This window comes from Anolis sagrei, chromosome 5 (genome assembly GCF_037176765.1).
Source record: "Anolis sagrei isolate rAnoSag1 chromosome 5, rAnoSag1.mat, whole genome shotgun sequence".
NCBI lineage: Eukaryota > Metazoa > Chordata > Lepidosauria > Squamata > Dactyloidae > Anolis > Anolis sagrei.
This window is the reverse complement of record NC_090025.1, coordinates 32,984,605-33,007,390: the sequence shown is the minus strand read 5'-3', so window position 1 is coordinate 33,007,390 and position 22,786 is coordinate 32,984,605. Positions and strand designations below refer to the sequence as shown.

Genomic DNA, 22,786 nt, shown 5'->3' with positions numbered 1-22,786 from the left:
AGGCTGGGAAGGATTTTACTCTTGTCTACCCTACACTGTAGACTGGGAACTATGAAAGTTGTCTTTTGGGGTGTCTTAAGTAAAAGGTCACTTGCAAGGTAGTGGAGGAGAGTGGTAGGAATTCAGAACTGTTGTAGCTGTTGTTGTTAGTTAGTTTGTTTTACTGGTTTCATTTATTTATAGCTGGATAAAAAGATTATTAAAACATTTATTTTCATGATGTGGCTGTCAGTTTATCAGTGTAAAGCATGCACACTACTAAAGCAAATTAAGAATACCTTCCTTCTGCGCTGGCATCTGAACAGTGATGTGCTGTGATCCTTTTTCACTTTTGCGGTTGACCTTCTTTTTCCATAAAGAATTCTTACTTGTGTTACTATACTCAGAAATGTTATTTGGTTGTGAGTGATGTTATCATTTTGTTTGTTTTCTTTTTGTTTTGGCTTTTCTCCTTTCCTTTTTCCTTACACCTCCATGTCCCACATACAGCTCTCAAAAAGGAGGGTGACATGAAGGTTTCATGTTCTGCTCACCATTCCTCTTCTCCCATTGCTTCTTCATCTTACCGATCACCATCTTTGTTGCACCCCATCCGCCGCTCCTGGTGCCTGTGTCTCCTGAGGATTCTGATCATATTCTACCTCCTCATCTTTGTTTGTTCATATGTTGTGTTTCTTTCCATCCATTCGGCAGCGAAGACCAAGAAAATTACAAATTCACAGAACCACTTGCATGAATTTCAGTCTTCCCAGTCTGCTCCTTCCTCCCTTTTATGTAAGTTGTGAGATGCAGACCATTCACTCACTTCACTCCATTCCAGAAAATCAGTAATAGAGTTATAACTGGAAATATAGTATTGTGACTTATCCTGACAGTTGAAATTTATAGCAATTCAATGGCTTGAAACTACAAATCTGTTGTCTTGCCTTTTCTTTACATCATATTAAAGTAATAGAAATCAAGGCTCACCCCTCCAATTTATTTTCTTAAACAAACTTCATTGAAATGAAAAGAGATTTTAATAGGTAGGTAGGTAGGTAGGTAGGTAGGTAGTTAGGTAGATAGATAGATAATTTATTGTGCTGAAAGTCAAAGATTATCATCTGATGTAGTTTGTGTGCTGACCAAACATTCCAGCTATTGGAAAAGAGCAAAGATTGTTATATCATCAGGATATCTGTGTGAATGGTATGACCTGTTTTCTGAAGTGGCTAATGCTGGTGTATGTAATCCATGAGGCAGGAAGAAAGATTAATGGAGAAAGGATAACTAAAGAGCATGGTTGGGCTTTGAACAGGTTATGAACATATGTTTTTGATGTTCATAACCTGTTATTCTTTTTCAAGAAAAATCACATCCTCATTTTATTAATGATCAATTTTATTGTCTAATAATACTGCATAGATGAAGAGTTCTGGTATAAATCTAAACTACAGAACTACAATGCGTTTTCCCTTATGCCAAAAAAGTAATGGTAATTTGATGAGGATGCTAGAGATTGCAAAACATCATTTAGAATTTTCCAAATAGAAAACTGTAGCAAACTTCTCCTATTTCTTCCTTTTCTCCTCTGCACATTGTTATTTAAAAGACCTTGAAACTTCACAATTTTTCTCCTTTGGTTTTTGTTCAGTCAGTTCTTTGTTGCAAAATCTTGAACAGGTATCAGTTGTCAAAAACTGAAGAGAGTTGCCTAAGTATTAATTGATCATGCACTAATTCCTTGATGGATATAGAAATTGAATATACCAGAAGCAGGATTACGTTTAAAAGCATAGACATGTCAGAAATATCAAACAGGAAAAGAACACTATGTTCAACTCAAGATACAGTAGAAAGTGCTGTATTGTCAGGTTCATAATGAGGAGCAGAAATTGCTTATGGATGAAGGAAACTTAACAAGGGTGAAGATATATGAATAAATTACAAAGTAATTTATTTTTTGCAATGCTTACTTGGGTGATATTTTTCTGTTTGACATTAAAGACATTCAATGGCTGCACAGAATATACATTTATACTTAAGGGAAAAAATGAATATTTCTGAGATGTGATTTTAATCACAATGAAACCTCACAAAACAAGATCTTTATTAGGGATGTGCAAAATTTCATTTTAATTAGTAAGTTGTAGCTAATAATTAGATACAACTAATTAGTAGAGAATAATTAGTATATACGGTGTCTGCGCAAAAACTTAAGAATCGAAACTTACCCAATACTTCTTCATTTTAATTCTGTAATGCTCAGAATCCTATCAAAGTCCCTTTCATTTTCAGAGCGCGCGAGTTTAGGGGGAGGCCTTTAAAATTCTCAGCCAGAGAGGTAATGGGCCTCATTAAACTACAAACCACAGAATTCTGCAGTAGGCAGCAGAGGATTTAAAGTAGGATGCCAACTCTTTAAAATGTAGTGTGCTAATCTAGTTGGTAGGGGCTTCATAGACCACTGAGTCCAATCCCCCATTTGGTACAAAAAAAAATCCAGCTAGATATTTATTTATTTATTTACCTTATTTATATTTCGCCTTTCTCTATCCCAAAGGGGACTCGAGGTGGCTTACATTAGCACCTCCATGATGCCTTAAAACATACAAATCCCCAGATGAGCATCCCCAGCTGCTTAGCCTCCTTTTGAAGATGCCCATTGACCTTTTTAGGTAATTTAGGTAATGCTGCACAGCTCTTACTCTCAAGTTCCTTCCAATAGTCAACTGAAATCTTCCTTTCTATAATTTAAAACTATTAGAGCTGGCTCTACCCTCTGAAGCAGCCCTGCCCTCCCCTCTCTGTGACAGTTCTTGAGATATTTAAAGAGTCAAATCATGTCAACACTCAGTCTTCACTTCAACAGAATGAATATGCCCAGTATCATCAACCTTTCTTCATAAGTTCTGTCCTTGATACCTGTTATCATTTTGTTGCCTGCCTCTGAACCCACTCCAACACTGAACAAATGAAGAGCGCTTTTAACAAGACCATAAGTGTTTTCATAATGGTTAAGAAAGTAATTGTCCTCCTCATGCAACTACTCTCATGTAGGCAGAATAATAAAGACCTTTCTATCAAATGTGAGGCTGCCTTTTAAAGTGGTTCTGAGGTCCCTGTCAAATAAATATTTTAAACCATAATTGAAGTTATTTTCTTTGTGCAGAGATTCAAAACTTTAGAACCCAATTATTTTTCAGGATGAAAATTACAAAGATCCCCAATTCTGACAGTTATATTTGAAGTAGGAGGTTTATCTTCAGATCTCCTTAAAGCTAACAAAGTAGACATAGCTCCAACCATAAGTAAGACATAGAGATCTGTTCTCCGTGTGAGAGAGGTGTCTCTCCCCAAATCCAGGATTTGATTATATAGCAGACATGGGCAAACTTTGGCCCTTCAGGTGTTTTGGACTTCAACTCCCATTGGATGTTAGGAATTGTGGGAGTTGAAGTCAAACACACCTGGAAAGCCAAAGTTTGCCCATACCTATTATATGGTCTATAGAGAGTCTTCCTCCTTTTCCATCTCCATGCAAGTACTGGGGGAGAAGCACTCAGCAGACCCACTTTTGCCTGCCTTTTCCAAGTTCACACACAAACAACTCACATATTCCCTTATCTCTGGTTGCCTTCTTACCGTTTTTCAGTTCATCTACTCTTCTCCTAGAAAGCAAGTCTTACCTTGGATCCACGGGTGGGGTGGGGAGAGGGAGGAATGAGACTGGAATATTTTCATGGCTCCAGTTCATATCATTGGTTGATCTTGGTCACAAGCCCTATAATTTCTACAAGGAAATACTCTACAAGCTATACCCCAGTTGGTTTAGTTTGTTGCTTTTTTTCCTGCAGAGGAAAAGAAGTCCTAAAATGAACAAGCATACTGCTTCTCCTCCCTTTTTTCAAGTGTATAAAATATAATTAATCTCTGCAAACAGTGAGGAGACCAGAAACCTAACCTTAGTGTTTGGTGATTTAAAGATAACCTGCAGCTGATGAGGTTATGGCTGCTTTAGTATCTATTGTACACAGAAAAGAGATGTTGCCTGCACGTTGTCTTGGTGTCTTTAACTCCCTCAGATCAGTCAACTGAAATTGAGATGGCATCTATAGGTCAAGCATGGAGAGCTAGACACTTGTTTGAAGTTGACCTTCCTGAAGATGTTTTTTCCCCAGTACAGCAGCAACTAGCAGCAAACCATATGCCTGACTTTCCAGAGTGAAGAGGCCTTTTCCAATCTCAGGAAAAACCTTAAATTGATATGTGAAGCACTCATACCTGTATTAATCATTTAATGAATGTAAAGCTGCCTGTGCTGATTCTGCTTTGGCCATCACATTGCAGATGGCTGCATTTCTATTGGAATAATATCAGTGTCAGCAACTTCATTGCCTTAATTATTTCTTATTTCAGTACTAAAGTATTTTCCATATCTTGTTTGCTTATAGGTAAAGCACATGCACCCCTATTTGGGAATAGGAAAGATGACTGAGCTAGACCCTAAAGACTCACATGAATCTATAATTTGATGCAATATAAGTTCATAAGTACAGGTCAGAAAATGGTTGTAATATCTAATGAATTCCTTAGAGTCTTCCTACCCTCTACCATGGTGGCGCAATGGGTTAAGCCCTTGTACTGGCTGAATGGCTGACCCGAAGACGTGAAGGTTGGCGGTTCAAATCCACAAGCTGGGTTGAGTTCCCATCTGTCAGCCCCAGCTTCCCATGCAGGGACATGAGAGAAGTCTCCCACAAGATAACACGTCCAGGCATCCCCTGGGCAACGTTCTTGCAGACAGCCAGTTCTTTCACACCGGTATATTCTCGGTTTGCTTCTGACACAATTTTTTTAAAAAGGAAAAGGAAACTCCCAAATTCTGTTCAAACTCCATTGAACAAAAACCCTAGACTGAAAGTTATCCTCTTCATAGGATCTTAGGAAAAGAGCATAATCTTTGGAGTGTGGGTCTAGGGATCGTGTATCCATTTCTCAAGGTCTGAATAGATTTGCCAGTTGTTTATTGGGCTTGTTGTTTAATTAGAATGTAATTTTCACACATGTTTTCTCTTTGCATATTCTAATTTTAATTTTAAGACATGTCTGTGTCATGCCTTTTATCCACTCTTCTAATAGCTTGTGTAGTTTAAGTTATTTTTAATTGCTTCTTACTGGAAATATTTCTATTTGGATGCTGATAGCATCGTTAAAATCAGTTTATCTGCATGATGTGCCTCTAGATACAAACAGCTCACAGCTGTTAGGTGGAAGAGAATAAGGCCACCATTATACGATGCCAAAAATCATACACTAGCACCAATGGAATAATAGGGGAACATAGGGAAAAGAAAGATGGCTATGTCCTTACAGCAGCATTAATTACGAGTAGTTATACCTGGATGTTTCCAAGTGATGTCAAATAAAAATGGTAGTTTTTATGGCCACTAACAGATATCTGGTGTCCTAAATCAAAATATATTTAATATGTGGGAAATATTAACAAGAATTATTTCTGTTTTGTGGCAAGGTCCTTGGCATCTTAGTACAGCCAAGCAATAAAATTTGCAGAGGTATACACACATCCATGTTAGGACACAAGACAGTCCCTTTGTTGACTTTATTGTTTTTTCATTTTTCTGTGTACAAGGAAATGAAGTGTTTGCACTAATCATTCCATGAAGAATCTTTTCTTCTAAGACAACTGAAGGAAGAATCAGCTGTCTTAAAACCCCTGCCAGAGCATTAGTGTGTGAATCACAGTGAATCACTTGAAGCAGTAGACATTAGAAAGCATCATTGCTCTATAGATGACAGTTTAAGTGTTTAGGAGCACCATAAAGTCATTCAAAACACATTAAGAAACATATCTGATTCCCATTCTATCACAGTTTCCTTAAAAAAAAAAAAGAAGAACCATAGCTTCTGTGTGGACCTGATTAATTGTCAGCTAATTTTTTTTTATATAAAGCTTGCAAAATCTTTTAGCAAAAATGACCATGTGGTCATGTTCTTTGGAGTGGTTAATGCACTGGATTCTAATATTTTAATGAGATTATATATATGGGTACAGTGGTGCCTAGAGAAATAATTTGCAGAAGCATAAAGTTCTACTAAAATCCACCCAGTCTACCTCTTTGCAGCCTTTGGCTAAAATTCCAGAGGAGTCTTTCTCTTAGAGTGGTGGGTTTAAAATTTAAGCTCGGTGCATATTCAGAAATTCACATTTGAGCTCACAGATAGTACAGTTGAGATCTCTAGTAGATGTACTCAGAATGCCTTAATATATACCTGGACAGAAAGCTGCTCTGGCTTCCATAGATATCCTCCTGTGTAATCTTAGATGATTTAAAAATACTGGATGTTCTTTTGACATTCTATAAGGAAGCACTGTCTTTGTGGCACTGCTGTTGCTTCACTGGTTTAAATGATGCGTCTATTCTGGTATTCTTTTCAGCTGTAACATATTACGTTTGCACTTGTTTAGAAAGTTCACTGAAATTTGGTTATTTTTTCTACACCTTTGTAGAAATTGTCAGACAAACACAGACTTCATGCAGCCTCATGTCCGAGGTGTGTTGTAGTGGTTTGAATACTGTACTGTGACTCTGGAGGTTAGGGTTCAAATCCTCATACAGCCATGGAAACCCACTGGATGACCTGAAGCAAGTCCTCTGTCTTGTCGGGATTAATCTTCAACTTGTTCATCCTCATCCAGACCATCACAGTGGCCAGACACTGGCCCAGTATCCGAGGGGATTCCATGGATTTTGGTGGAAAAGAGTAGTAGAGTTGGATGTCATCTGTAGATATTGAAAGGCATGGGGGACTAAATGGAAACTTGCGGGACCCCACAGGTCAATGGCCAGGGGTCCGAGCAGTGTCCCCTAGCTTCACCAACTGGGAACGGCCCTCCAAGAAGAACCAGAGCCACAGCAAAGCCGTGCCCCCAAGGCCCATCCCAGAGAGTCAACCCAGAAGCATATCATGATTGATGGTATCGAAAGCCACTGAGATGTCCAAGAGAACCAGCAGGGTCGCACTCCCCTTGTCCAGTTCACTGTGGAGGACATCCACCAAGGTGACCAAAGCCGTCTTGGTACTGTGCCCAGGTCTGAAACCAGACTGCAACTGATCTAGAAAATCAGTATCATCTATGAATCCTTGGAGCTGAGAGGCAACCACCCGCTCTAGAACCATGCCCCTTGGGTTTGATGTGGATGTGCGGGACTGGGTTCCCCTGTTATGATCTGGTCATCAACCGTAATAAAGTTTCTTTACTTACTAATAAAGCATGTAGGTGGCTTCAGGATTGTTGATAACAACTGATACATATGTGGGGAAAATAAATTTATAATTTAATGAGCACTTTACATGCAAATGTAGAGAAGGAAAAGGGAAACAAACCAGTTTCACAAAGAATTGGATTTTACTTTGTATAATAATGTATAAGTCTAGAAATTTGAGTAAAAAAAATTACCCCAAAAACCTGGATTGACTTATTCACAAGTCACTGTGAGAACTAAACTTTACCTTGTATCAGAAACTGAACCTTCCTCTTTGAGTAGAGTGTCAAAAGGCAAAAGCTTAGTCCATCCCTGAGAACCTAAAAGAAAGACTTATCCTCTATGCTCTCTGCCATGATATTTTTCAAATCCTTAAGTGCTTTCCCCTCTCTTCAACTTATCCACAGATCATATCAAAATCCATAATTTTGACCCAAAACTTTTCCTTGACTTTTACATGAGGTTGACGTATACACAAGTATAAATGGTAACTGGCTAGGTTAGGCTGCAGCATTTCCAGGAAGGCTCTGGAATCCAATTCAAACCTAAATAGAATGTGGCAAAACAATTGCCTGCTTTAATATGAAAGGACAGTGACATTACAGTTAGCAGTAACAAAAGCAATTGGATCAAAAATTGGAATATAATACCATGAGCACAACTAGAATTGTGTTCTGATTGGAATTTCCTTTTTTTCCAAAATAAAGTCAGAATGGAACAAAGGGAGTGATGCAGGGATAAGAAATTAGATCCCAGAAGAAAAGTACATGTTTTTGACTGTTCTAATATATTGGCCCTGTTTAGACAGAAAAAAGAATGTTTTAATGGTATTTTGAATTGGATTTTAGACTTTATGCTCCTAAACACTTTTGTGAAACAATGTTCTTCCACGATTTTACATTCTAAATTTATCCCTTTATTTTTGATAGGATTTTCTATAGAAAATCTTATTATCTAAAACCAGTAGCTTCATTTGGCATGAGTGATGAACCATTTTTGTTACTTGTTTTTGCTCCAAATTTAGACTCTTCTGATACTGTTTTTTGGGTTTTCTAACATTTCAAGCAGCAAGAGAGTAGAATTACCAATATACTGAGTTCTGTGTTGTTTGTCAGGTGTAGAAGTAACAAACAGGGTTATTTGAGACCCAGACATTCTGTACGTTGATTGTATGGAGAAACAGTCCAGCTTCTGAATGGTCTTTACTCATATAGGTGGAAGGAAGAGGGAAAGTGTGGCGTAGCTTTGCTAATATTGTAAAATCCGTCATTGCACTTGACCAGTAGTTTAGAAAGCTAGATGTTTAGTCACACTCTTCCTTCTTCTTCTGAGGCATTATTGTGCATTGAAATGTTCTTCCATAGATGTGAGGAGAGCTGGATGAAATTATGTTAGTCTTGATATAAGCATACAGTCACAGCTGTGCTCTGTAACAATATCCTTAATCACATTTACTGGTATTGTCGAACTGCTTATGTTCCATCCTGATGTACTCTGTGTTCTAGCAAACACAGTCACTTATTTCAGTTGCCTTAACTGCATGACCTTTTAAACAAATTTTCATTCAGTTACAGTCACTAAAATAAGAGACTGATCCAGTTATTGCCAAAGTGAATTAGGCTGAGAGACACCATTCACAGTGTTCCTTTTGCAAAATGATCTGCTCAACCTCTGGTTTTCCAAAATGTCTATATTGTGGCACTGAATACTGATAAATGTGTGAGTCAAAACATGACGTTAAAAATACTTTGGGTTTCAAAAAAATGGGAAATATCAATTACTGACATTGATAACAGAACAATCTATCACAGTCATTGAGAATTATCAGATCTCAAAAGCATCACTTTGATAAGTTGGATGGTTCAGTTGGATGGTTGTTCAACTCAACTGTCTGAAAACAGAGAGTACAAAACTCAATTATTGCTGAGATCCTACATCTGCATGTAAGTCTACATGCAAAGTTCTTCATCCTCCTGCCATCTGGTGGTTCTCAAGCTCTGGGAAGAGGCCCCTGTTACTACAGTTGACTAGTAAGGACTAAAGGGGAGAGATGATTCAGACCATGGAGAGCCAGCTGGTCTTGGGTCAGTTAGAGAGAAGAAATGGAGTGCATTTGCCTTTCTTCCTTTGCGAGCCCAGAGTTCCCAGATCTAAAATCTCCTCTGACCTTTCTCTTTTCACCACTGATAAGCAATAGGTAGCAAGGTGGGTTAAACCCTTGTGCTGGCAGGACTGAAGACAGACAGGTCGGATGTTTGAATCCAGTGAGAGCACAGATGAGCTCCCTTTGTCAGCTCCAGCTCTCCATGCGGGGACATGAGAGAAGCCTCCCACAAGGATGGTAAAACATCAAAACATCCGGGCGTCCTTTAGGCAATGTCCTTGCAGCTGGCCAATTTTCTCACACCAGAAGTGGCTTGCAGCTTCTCAAGTCACTCCTGACACACACACACACACACACACACACACACACACACAGAGCAATAGGTCTCTTTCCAGGGCTTGATATCTACCAGGCAATGGAAGCTTTTGGAACAAAGGACAAGAGAATGCCCTGTCCAAAAAGGGACTTAGACTCATCCCGACAGGCTCTTCTATACACCAGGTTTTCTGCTTTAAACTGGATTATACGAGTTTGCATTGCCAGATAATTTGGGATAAACAGAAAACCTGGAAATAGATCCTGGGATATAGGACTTGTCTGGAAAGGCCCTAAGTCACCTACAAGTATCAGTTATATTTGAAATGGACCCTCTTTTACTTGGGCCTAGCTAGTATATTTTCTCCTTAGGGATTAGCAGTGTTTTCTTGTGAATTAAGGATGTCTTACTGGTTTTGTGAGATAAGCCATTTTTCCTGCCCTTCTACTCACCTCTGCCTTATTTGTGTGCCTGGCAACCAACATAAATCACAATAAGGAAAAGGGCAAAAACTCATTTCTGACAGTGCTCAAAGAAAAGTATGAAGATTGAATGTGGTCAAAAAGAACAACCAGCAGAACAGAGGAGTAACACAGCTAAGTGACCATGGACATGCTGAGAAAGGGAGAAAGCCAAAGAACAAAAGAAACAAGGCAACTGCAGCATATTAAGCTAGAATAGAAAATCACTTCTCTCTTTGCCTGTTCTCAGATATTTTTAATCATTGCACTTAAGAGACAAACATTTTGTACTGGATGTTAGTGGATAGTTGGTTGACTAAACACCCTTAATATTACTTTGGGAAAATTGTGTTTGACAGTTGCTGACCTCCTCATGGTTCTTTTATGTAGCTACTTTTCCAAAGCAGTTCCACTACTTCAGTAGTTCAGATATTTCAAGATGTTTAGATTCAAGGAGATGATCAACGTTATATATTTGGCTCACACTTATGGGTCTTAGTGAAGGACTATTGTTATTACTCAAGATTGCTTCCTTTACAATTTTTTTCTGAAAGATTTAGAGATTTCAGTGGTCTTTCCCAAATAGAAAGTGGATATATTACAGTGCTCCAACATAAGCTCTATATCTCTGCAAGTGGAAACATATGCTGAGGTCAGTCTGTTATAAAGCTAGCAACTCAACTCTTCTAGCTGTGGTATGAGGTGAGTGCAGTGAAAAGGGAGAAAGGAAGGCTCCCTGACTGATTAATAACCATACTTATCCTGAGGAAATGCAATTGCTTCAACTGTTTGTTGTTGTTTTTGTTGATATCTGACAGCTTTTTCTTTTGCTGGTTGTCACTGTGCTTTTCATCTGATGTGTCATTTTATTCATTTATCTGCTTCCTTTTCAGCTCGTAAACAGGAGATTATAAAGGTTACAGAGCAGCTGATTGAAGCTATCAATAATGGGGATTTTGAAGCCTACACGTAAGAAGCATTTCCTCCCCCAACATATTCACACACCAACAAATGTTTATTCATTTCCTATGCCACACCCAGCTCATCCAAAATGATAAATGAAATGGTTTTTGTTTAATTGTGTCAGAAGCAGTTGCTTCTGGTGTAAGAGAATTGACCGTCTGCAGAGACGTTGCCCAGGGGACGCTCGGATGTGTTATCATCCTGTGGGAGGCTTCCCATTCTCCCACATGGGAAGCTGGAACTGACAGATGGGAGCTCATCTCGTCTCACAGATTTGAACCGCCGACGTTCAGGTCAGCGGTTGAGCCAGTACAAGGGTTTAACGCATTGCACCACCACAGCTCCCAGTGAAATGGTGACACACTGTAAAGACTCTGGAGACAAATAAATATTCTATTATTTATTTGAGAATTTATAATTAATGTCATTATATTGTATATATAATGAAATATCTGTGAAGAGTTTTTTTACAAATTAAAAATTTGCTCATTATTCAGATGATAATTCCTTTCTATGATCATCTCCTATCCTCACTCCCTCACACCCCCCCCCCCCCAATATCTTTATCTTTAATCTACAATGTAGTGGGAAATTTTGTGGCATGTTTTTGATTTTTTTTAAAAAAAGCAGGCGTACTTATTTGTGTATTCCCCATGTCCCCTCAACCATTCAGTTACACTATGTAATACAGGTTTTTCCCTGGGTTATAAATGTCATTTTCTAATTGATTCTGTCATAAAAACATGGGAAAAGTTTATTAAACTGCGAAAACTTTTTTTTGCAGTTTTTCAATAAATATACAGAAGTCTTTCAACCCAACATGAATTTCTTTTTTAAAAATTGCATAGTGTTATACTGCAGAAACATAATTCCATATGTTACATAAAACTAAATGCTCAGAACAGTAATTTCATAGAATTGCTGGCTATCAGATGTAGACCTTTAGAAAGTCATTCTGCTGTTATAACATTTAAAATTTTGTAAAACAAGAAATAAATGACTTTCATTTGCGATAGAGTGTTGCATCCAGGTAGAATTCCTAATAGCAATATCACAGGTCCAAAAAGGAAGTATTTTCTTCTATGTTTAATATTGTTTCTCACTCTGCAGTTTGAATAATATAATGAACCTAATCACCACAATATACAATTTTTCATCTTGGTCTAAGTAAGTTTTAACAACATAAGCCCGATCCTGCAAATTGCACATTTACTTCGACAGGTATAGTTGAGATTATTTTATATTTATTTATTTATTCTATTTATATCCTGCCCTTCTCACCCTGAAGGGGACTCAGAGCAGCCGTACAATGGGCAGCAATTTGATGCCATATCAACAGACAATAAAATAAACATATACATTAAGACAGGAATATTTATATTTATTTACTGGATAAGTATTTAGTTACTGTATTGTAACCCATACAGCACCAAATGAAGGTACCAGATGTTTTCTTGTGAGAGATATGTACCATCATTATGATTTGCATGCCTGCAGCATCCTGCAGCCCAGCCCTAACATTAACAATGTGAATGTGTATCATGCAATTTCTTCTAGGCCATTAGATATGTATGCTCCAGCATAGTGTAGGAGGCCATTTAATCACTATTGCTGAAATCAAATTCATTGCCCACTGCCCACAGTTTTTGTACACGGATTAGGGAAAGACAGCATCTAGCTCTTCACTTTAGGTAGCAAAACACCAGTAAGCATTGCCATTTTTTTCATATGTTTGTGTTTATTGGGAGAGCGTGTATCTAAATTCTGTCAACAGCATTGTTCATTGAGATGTACACACCCACAGTGTATAGCTTAATAGAATATACATCTTTATGTAGTTCGATAGGCAACAGACACCCTACCTGATAATTCTTAAACCTACTTTATATTACTGTTGCAATGAGAGTTTTCCCCCCTTGCCCAATAGGAAAATCTGTGACCCTGGCCTTACCTCATTTGAACCTGAAGCATTGGGGAACCTTGTAGAGGGGATGGACTTCCACCGGTTTTACTTTGAAAATGGTATGTTTCCCATTCTGATTTTTATATCATTGAAGCAACTAATTTGAGTTTTATGAAACTGCATATCAAGGGAACCTAAGTTAAACAGTTTGAGCCACTGTTTATCTGAACCTGACAGATATAGGGTCCCAGGTCATAGAAATAATATTTGTATTCTGTCATATGTGAATGCATGCCCTTTTTTAAACCAAAATTCAAAAGCATTATCTGGTTCAATGAGAGTGCACATGCTCAAGCCTTCAAATTGTCAATCAAATTATGGCAAATCCATGTATTTCATAGCAAGGAATACTCAGAGGCGGTTTTATCAGTTTGTTTCTCTGAAACATAGCCTGCCACACATGTTATTTCTCCATCATGTCCTTTCCAATTACCAACCAAGGCTAACTCCTTAGCTTCCACGATCAGATAGGATCCTTCCTTGGAAATCACCAAATTAGCAGTGGGAATAGCATGGGATCACAAGGCTGCATAGGCAACAATTCAGAAAGCTTATCTGACACCCATTCATTCATACATTTAATGGGATTTTATTTTGTCAACAGCAGCTATATAGACCATATTGAAACTGCCCTTGAACCTAAAGATCTATCTGTAGTATATAATTCTACATATACAATATAATTCTACATGTCTTATATCTCAGTTCCATCATAGAAATCTAAAGATTGTAGTTAGAATTCTGTGTTAGAGAGTTCCAGTTTATTTCATTGAACTACATTTTCCAGGATCCTTGGGTGCCAAGAACACTATGGAATTAAATTGATTTAATTACCTGTTCCTCTTTTCTCAGGTTATTTTGTTACTTTCTAAGTACCCAACAAAGCTAACAAATTAAAGTTACATAAAACTCACATTAAAATGTTGTTCAAATAAATCCTAAATGTCAAAAGCATTTTGTCATGTGGCATGCATGGAACATAGACAGATGCTGTTGTAACCAGTTAGGCATACTGAATTCAGTGTTTTCTACTCTGCCTAATTGGCATTGGCTCTTAACAGCTTCAAGGTCAGGCCTGTCACATAACCTATTATCTGATTATTTTTTAACTGGCGATTCTAGCAATAGGACTTTCTGCATGCAATGTAGTGCGATGCTAGTAAACACTGGTTCCCCCCCCCCCCCAATAGACTACATAATAGTGTCTTTCAGGGAAGGTATAAGGGTCCAGTTTTTCAAGATCATTTTATTAAATCCTGTACAGATGTTACAATAATTGCAGTCTCTACTGATGAACTGTATGCTCTGATTTTGGTGCCTGAAATTAGACTATGTGTGTAGAATTATCTGCAGGAAATAACCAGTATTGTGTGATGTAATAGAGAAAAAATAAAGTACAGGATGTTATGTATATATATTTATTATCAAAGCCCAGTGATTTGTAACACAGTTAAGGGGTGTTATATCTGTAATATTTTGTCAGTGTGTGCCAGTTCTTCATTTACACTTCCACTAGTAGCTCAGCAGAAGGAGACTTACTTATTGGATAAATATCTGTGGCTCTCTCTGAAACATGTTTTGAAATAAATCACACCTATATCTTGCCACTCCATCTCACTGCTTTTTAACTCAACCCAAGAAGCTGCTTTATTGTTAAAGTGGGAGAAACACCACTGTGTCTCAAAAGGGCTTGTTGTTTTTATGCCATATAGATTTTGTTTTGAAGGTTCAGTTCTTAGGCCTGCTGTAAGGAACACAGGCTTCATTCTTGCTAAGAATGGCAGGTACTAATAATTAATAAGAATAATAATTTTATTTCTTACTTGCCTCTCCCCATGGCTCAAGCTAGGTTACAGAATAATTAAAACACATACACATTGTAACAATACTACAAATACACAGATTAAAATGTATAAAACACATATTAAAGCACACAAAACAGAGCTTAAACAAAGAACACATGGGTAGGCCTGCCAGAAGTGATAGGACTTTGGATGGTTTTTCAATTCCGTCAGCTCATTTAGCTGTCAGAGGTTTTCTGGCAGGTCACTCCACAGTCTTGGAGCAGCTGATGAAAAGGTCCTCTGGGTGGTGGTTACCAGACAAGTTCTGGCAGGCTGGAGCAGCCTCCCTCCCCCACCCCCTGAGATATAAGTATGTAGGCGATCGTTTACAGTATATAACTTGTACCCAAAACATGTAGGGCTTTAAAGGTCAATACCGACACCTTGTACTTTGACTGGAAACTAATTGGCAGCCAATGGAGTGGCTTTAAGATCGTTGTAATATGCTCACTCCCAGATGTTCCTGTAAGCAGTCTGTATTTGAACCAACTGGAGTTTCCAAACTTAGTATAAAAATAGCTCAATGTAAAGCACATTGCAGAAGTCCAACTTACCAGTGTGTGCACTACTATCTTCAGGTCTTTCAAATTTAAGAAGGGGTGCAGCTGGCGTATCAGCTGACACTGAGCACTCTTGAACATCACATCTACCTGGGCTGATCTGTCTACCTTTGGAGAGACAGATCGAGGAGCACTCCCAAGCTGCGAACAGTCTTTCAGGGGGAGTGTAACCCCATCCAGAATTGGTTGGCACACCTCTATCTCTAGTTTAGGACCCTTGGTGGCAAAAACTTCTGTTTTGTCTGGATTCAGTTTCAATTTGTTTTTCCTCATCCAGCCAATTACCTCCTCCAGGCATTCATTCAGGGGAGACACACTATCTTTAGTTGAGGCTGTTTTGAAGACATGGGGAAATATATCTGGGTGTCATCAGCATACTGATAACACTCCACCCCATACCTACGGATGAGCTCTCCCAAGGGCTTCATGTAAATATTAAAGAGCATTGGGGATAGAATGGCATCCTGTGAGATATCACATAACAACTCCTTTTTTGAGGAGCAGCTACCTCCAAGTGCTATCATCTGGAACCTGCCTGAGAGATATAACTGGAACCACTGCAGCACATTGCCTCCGATTCCCCACCCCTCCAGGTGTTCCAGAAGGATACCATGGTTGATGGTATCAAAGGCTGCTGAGAGGTCTAGAAGCACCAACAGGGACCCCCCTGTTGATGTTGAGACAGAGATCATCCATATAGCAGTCTCCACTACGTATCCTACTCTGAAGCCAGTTTGAAATAAGTCAAGGAGGTCTATGTCATCCAAGACTTCCTGGAGTTGGAGGGCAACTGCCTTCTCAACCACCTTGCCCAAAAGAGGGAGGTTAGACACTGGTCTGTAATTATTAAGGTGTAGGGGATCCAGGATCAGCAGTGGTCTAACTATTGCTTCTTTTAAACAAGATGTAAAGTTCCCCTCCCAGAGAGGGGCATTAATAATTTGTTGTATTTGAAATCGCATTTCTTCATATATTACAAACAAGCTAATGGTGATAGTAGCACAGTATCCCTCTTGTAACAATTCAGTAAACTATAAATTATGTTATTAACATTTAAAAAAATAGAATAATGGTGCATTGCAGATCTTGTTTTTTGAAAACAGTATTAGCATAGCAACATTTAAGGACTTTTAGTCATTGTACAGCTTACATAGGATTTTAATTAAGATTTCCTATGATGTGACAACATGTAACTTATTTATTTGTGGTAATATTCTGTGAAAAATCCAAAACAAGTTAAGTGTGTTGCCAAGGTCAGTTTTCCTAGTTTGCTCACGTTTCTCTGGATTGCATCACTTTTATGCATTGTGAGTTTTATACAGGTTGTCATTTCTCTCCTCAGCTTTGTCTAAGAGTAACAAGCCGATACATACCATTATCCTGAATCCTCACGTTCACCTTGTGGGTGACGATGCTGCCTGCATTGCATATATCAGGCTGACTCAGTACATGGATGGAAGCGGGATGCCAAAGACTATGCAGTCAGAAGAGACACGGGTCTGGCACCGCCGTGATGGAAAATGGCAGAATGTTCACTTTCATCGTTCAGGATCACCAACAGTACCTATCAAGTGAGTACTAATATTGTCGAACTGTTTGTATAAATCACCAGACCTTGAAAGCTATTTTCAGAATTTCTAGAAAACCCCAAAATTTCTAGAAAACCCATAATGAAGGGCTGTATGAAGATTCTAGGAGTTGTTATCCAAAATAATAACTCTTCCAAGCTCTGGAAATCATATTAATAATGACTGAAAAGAAGACTCTAGTCTTCTTCCTTTAGGTCCCATGTTCTGTCTTCATAATTCTCATCCAATTATTGGATGCTGCTTTTCTTCAAGGTATAAGTGTCGTCATTGTCGCCATTGTCATCTTGTTACTTTTATATCTTGCCTTTCTTTCTGATAAATCACATATGCCTCCAAAGTGGCATATGTGGTCTTAATCCCCATGTTCATCCTCACTGCCCATAAAGTGTAGCCTAAATTGAAGTATCCTAAACTGTGAGCTTTGTAGCCAAGTAGGAATCAGAAACTTTGTCTCGTCAGTCTTGATTCTATAATAAGCAATGTTTCACATTTATAAGTTATTATAGTGTCAATGATTAGTTTAAAATAAACAGTGTGTATTGTGGCACATAAAAACTAATGTGTTTTATTTGGCTTAAGCAAATAAAACATGCCACAGACTTTGTCATAATTTTTGCTGCAACACATTTTTGCTTCCTCCTCCAATCACAAAATGAAACAAGATTATGCAATCAATCCTAATTTTTGGCTTTTATTTCAAATATATATTTGTGTTCCAAATAATTGCAAATAATTATCATACTACTTTCACTTTGTATCTTTCCCAGTATTTACCTAACCAGTTTTTCAACACATGGTTTTTAGTATTGGCACTGATGAAACCACATACATTTAGCAACCACGCTGAGCCCATTGCAATCTTATAAGTAAATGTCTGAGGGGTTGTTTTTTTTACAAAAATAATGAATTTGGTTTGGGAATTATCCACATTTTTTCCTTTATTGGGTCAACAAACTGAATCAAATCTGCAATGCCCATCTGTTCCACAGCTTCTGTCTTTTAAATCAATGATTAACTATCCAATCTTTTAGACCAATGCTTCCCAGGGTAGCTTATGCAGAGGGCTGCCAGGTCCCCCACCCCCCAACCCAGTGTGCCAGGGACTGACATCAGATGTTTGTCCATTGCCTACAGCTGTGATTTTTTCTTCCCCTGAAAGCTCTATGTAGACAAGCATCCAATGGCTCATAGACAAGCACAAGCCCACTTTGAGTAGCAGTGCTTTAAACCAAGCCTTGACGTGCTTAGTGCCAGAGTATCCCCTCTCCTCCCCTTCCCCAGCCAGAAATACCAGAGAAGTGATCCTAATTAGATGAGAGACTTAGGACTATCCATTGATTTCAGCTCAACATTGAAAATAACATTAAGGTAGAGCTCCATTCAGATTAAAGCAAATGAATCAATTGCTGAGTGGTAAGTCATTGATTCAATTGGTCTGCTATAGTCAGAACTGGCCTTTGGGTGTAGCTATGCATGCATGCAATTTGCATCCAATCTGTTCTTTGGCAGATAGATAGTAGTGTTTAGACTTTGATCTCCTTCATCAGAAATCATTGTAACAATTCCTATTTAATTCCCTTTTAACTTTTGTGGGGAAATGGTTGTGTGTGTGTGTGTGTGTGTGTGTGTGTGTGTGTGTGTTGTATTTTGGAACAAAGATGAGATATAAACCAATAAACAAACAAACACATTTTGTGAATGGCAATCAACATGTGCCATTTTGAAAACAAAAACTTGAGTCGTCATTAACTACTAATGGCAGCACACAACAAATAGAATTCTCATTATAATCCCATCTCCATCTCATTTTTGTTATGCTTACAGTGTAAATAATCAAGCTACAATATGGAAGGAACTCATCTAATGACATGAGTTGAGACTGAGGACTGATTGTTTTCTCCAAGGGTCCACGTTCAAAGGAGAGGGGATGATTCAAAGTATTAAAGGCCAGTTAGAAAGGATGAATCATGGCAAGATTATTTATGAACCATCTGCCTATGTATTTCAAGATAAAGCTTGAAATTGGATCCAAATTGGATCCTTAAAAACTCTGTCCTATGTGCCTTAAAAACACAATCTCCCTTGCAGGCCAACAATATATTGCCTGGGCTCTTGATAATATTACTTATATTTATTTGTTTTGCTTAACTTGTTCTTGGATGGCCTGGCTTACTGGAACTTTGTGGAATCCAGTTTTCTAGTGGAAAAGGAAGTTTAAGGGAAAGCTAATCTATTAAAGTCAGCATGGAAAGAGAGTAAGCAAGATAGTCAGAGATCATGAGCCAAACACCAATTACTAGCTTGCCAAACGTACCAGCTGTAGAGATTCTCATTAACTTTTCTTTGGGAGGATATACATGAGTATATGGATGGTCCTGGAAATTGTCTCATCTGTTTGATTCATGTTTCCATTTCATTCTATCCTTTCAGATAGCACAGAATGGGAAGGCCCCTCCTGGAATGAAAATAAACTCAATACGAAAAGCAGGAGGGAGTGGGTACTGACTCCAAGCCTGCTTTTCGGATCAGTTGCCACATGCAAGGACTGCAGCCAAATGCTGAGTAAGGAGGACTCCTTACTCGGCACTTGGCTTCAGGCACCCCGGAGCTTTGAACCTCCAGGTGCAGACTTTGAGCCTACGCGCCTGGGTCTCACAAGGCCTGCAGCCGAGTGCTGACTAAGGAATGCTCCTTGTTGGTGCTTGGCTGCAGGCATCCCAGCACTTTGGGCCTATGGGTGCAGGCTTTGGATGGAACAAAATGGAAACGTGAACCAAACTGATGAGACCAATTTCAGACTCTTGACTAGTATATACTCATGTATATCCTCCCATATAACAGTTAATGAGAATCTCTACAGTTGGTGTGTTTGGCAAGCTAGCAATTGGCGTTTGACTCATGATCCCTGCAAGCCTGGGCACGTAGCGCCCCCCCCCCCCCGAATAATGGGATCATGGGGACTCATCTTTCCTTTTTTTATTTTTTTTATTTTATTTATAAATTTGTCCAACAAAATGTATAAGCATACCTTCTTCTCTCTTTTACAGTATCTTAGACAAAAGAGTATGTCATATTGTATACAATCTAACAGTAAATAAACATCAAAAACATCTATAATCATATTTCTTGTCATTATCTTTAAATTTCCATTACAACTTGTGCTACATATAACTCTTTCACACACCTTTTATCCGCTTATACATATTGTATTTCTTAAGAGTTACTTTTATTATACCGTTTTGTATAATAAAACGGTATAAAAAAACGGACTCATCTTTCCTATGAGTCACTGAGTAAATTGGAGAAAAACTGAAAACAAGCTAGGACACGAAACGGATCAAGGTTTATCCTGAATGCACATGACTAGTATATATGATAATTGGTTTGAGGTTTTTGGGGAGGGGGAGGGGGGTTGAAAAGATAATATATGAATAATTAATCATAACATCTCTCTCTCTTTCTCTTTTCCTAGCTAAATGTCAGTGGTGCCACATAGTGTCCTCTGCACTCTGCACTTGGTTGGCTACCAACGCAGCCACCCCTTTGCCCTCTTCATGCATGTTCTTTAAATGCATGAAGCTGTGAAGTTTCTACGTGTGGTACATTTATGATGCATCATTTTGCTGTATATTCCATTGGTACCTTTTGTTTATACGGTGAAGGAGATGTTCCAAGCAAACCGAAACTGGAATTACAAGATGAGAGAAAAGAGAAAATGGAAATGTGAGAATATATGAAGCATATACTTCTCCTGCCAATGTATTTTTTAAAAATTCTATCGAAATGAAGGTTTAGAAAAAGTGTATTTCAATTACTGCAGTTTTGCTTTTTGACTAATTTGTTTTAAAATACTATTGTATATTGCTTTGGTCATAGTAGAAATAATGAAAATCCAGCTTTCTTATTGTTGGACATACGAGTAGAAATACTTAATTAGACCAAAGCACTTCTGTAGGCTTGGGATCACGGGGACTCATCTTTCCTATGAGTCACTGAGTAAACTGGAGAAAAATCACATAGTTTGGTGACTTATCTAGAATCATCTGTCACTGTTGTTTGGTCAGCAAAAGGGTTTTTTTTAATCATTTGTTTAGCTATGTTCTAACTACAAGGGAAAAAGATATTTTTAAGTAGTGTTTCTAGATTTTTGAAAAACAAGCAGTAAACAGAGATGGGTCAGGTTTTAGTAGTGGTGGATACAACTTTTTTTTAATCATATGGATGTACAGCACATTTATTAAAACAAGTTGTAGGGGGTTCTTTTTAAAATAATGTGTGGTAGCCTAGAACGATTAGGCCTTAAAAGCTTAGTGTCCGAAGTTTACTTGTCTACATATTTTGTAGCAATTTATTATCTTAAAACAACTACCAGGAAAACATATTTTCTAATGATACTATCACACTTTGACAGTCATTATTTTCTCGTGGCTTTTCAACAGCCTTGCACCATCTGGAATAAATCATTTTTTGTGGTTTGGCTAACTCCTACCCACCCACCCGCCTGTTGCTGTATATATCTACCTGCAAAATGAGCAGGAAATATATTCAGTGTCAATTTAGAGCAGATTGTTCAGTTGCTGTTTGATTGCTTCCGTTGTGTACATGTGAAATTATATTCCTGCAAACACTGCTCTTCTTCGTTCAAAATAAAAATAGGGATTTTGTTTTTTTGTTTTTTATTTTGTTTTGCTTTTTTTAGATTTGGTGATTTCTTTATTCTCTTTGGTCAACAGTGGAGCTATCAATTCTCTGTAACACTGTATAGCGCATGATTCTTTGATCAATGTTATTTTTAGTAAGTAAAATTTACAAACTTGCAGCAGCTTGAAAATGTTAATACAGAGAAAGAAACAAAAGTCCCAGTTTGTAAAACTTTTATCTATCTGTACTGATTACTAATCAAAAGTGATTCTTACCATTTACACCTCAGTGTTGTTCCTAGTAAATATATGTTAAAGATGTTTAACCTTCTTCTCTGGTGATAATGATTATATACTTTCAGCCCATGGCAATATGTATAGCAAATAAATAACAGTAAATGTCTTGAGCCATATTAACCTGCCAATGGGAATCTGTGAAAATGCAATGGCCTCGTGCATTTTTTAAAAAGAATAAAGTAATAAATTTCTTATTTTGCAAAGCAGCTTTAGATGGTATATGTGTATTTACATTTAACAACATTCAATGTATGATTTTTTTCTTCTTCTTCTTTTCTTTTACACTTTTTACCATAGCATGTGGTGTTGCCATATTCTAGGTCAAGTCTGTCTTCCACACTGATATGTGGAAAACATTGTGCGACTTAGTTCTCTTCACTCCAGGCTGAATTATACACCTAATCTGTTGTCATTTCAAAACACTGCAATTTACCATGGGACACAGTATATGTCTGTACATATATATATTTCTTGCCATAATGGTAAAGAACTGACAGATATATTTAAGAATTAATAAATTTGTGGTTTCTGCTGAAATTTAGCACTGAGTGTTTTCATTTGATAATGCGATACATGATCTTTAACTTCATCATTTCTACTGCTAGTCAAGTTCCCTAGCATAGTCCTCATTATTGCATTGCATACACAAATGCATACACACAAACACAAAAGGATGGGTGGGGCGTTGCATACTGTATTATATAGCCTCTTAGTGATGGGAAAGGATGGTCTGCAATTTCAGAGATGAAACACCTTTTTTTCCTTACTCTACATACAGTAC

At 37.9% G+C, this 22,786-nt stretch overlaps 1 protein-coding gene across 18 annotated transcripts in view; it reads left to right on the top strand.

Moving 5' to 3' along the window:
* CAMK2D (calcium/calmodulin dependent protein kinase II delta) overlaps positions 1 to 22,542 on the top strand; it is a 156,329-nt gene extending 133,787 nt beyond the window's left edge. For 17 of the 18 annotated variants that reach the window (XM_060779031.2, XM_060779029.2, XM_060779043.2 and 14 more), the window contains 4 exons: positions 11,043 to 11,118; positions 13,040 to 13,134; positions 16,822 to 17,050; positions 20,541 to 22,542. In XM_060779031.2, the coding sequence (XP_060635014.1) occupies positions 11,043 to 11,118; positions 13,040 to 13,134; positions 16,822 to 17,050; positions 20,541 to 20,544 (404 nt within the window). In that variant the 3' untranslated portion in view covers positions 20,545 to 22,542. Of the gene's footprint in view, positions 1 to 11,042; positions 11,119 to 13,039; positions 13,135 to 16,821; positions 17,055 to 20,540 lie in introns of those variants that run through there. The other variant, XM_060779035.2, reaches the window with a different exon arrangement.
* The last annotated feature ends 244 nt before the right edge of the window (positions 22,543 to 22,786 follow it).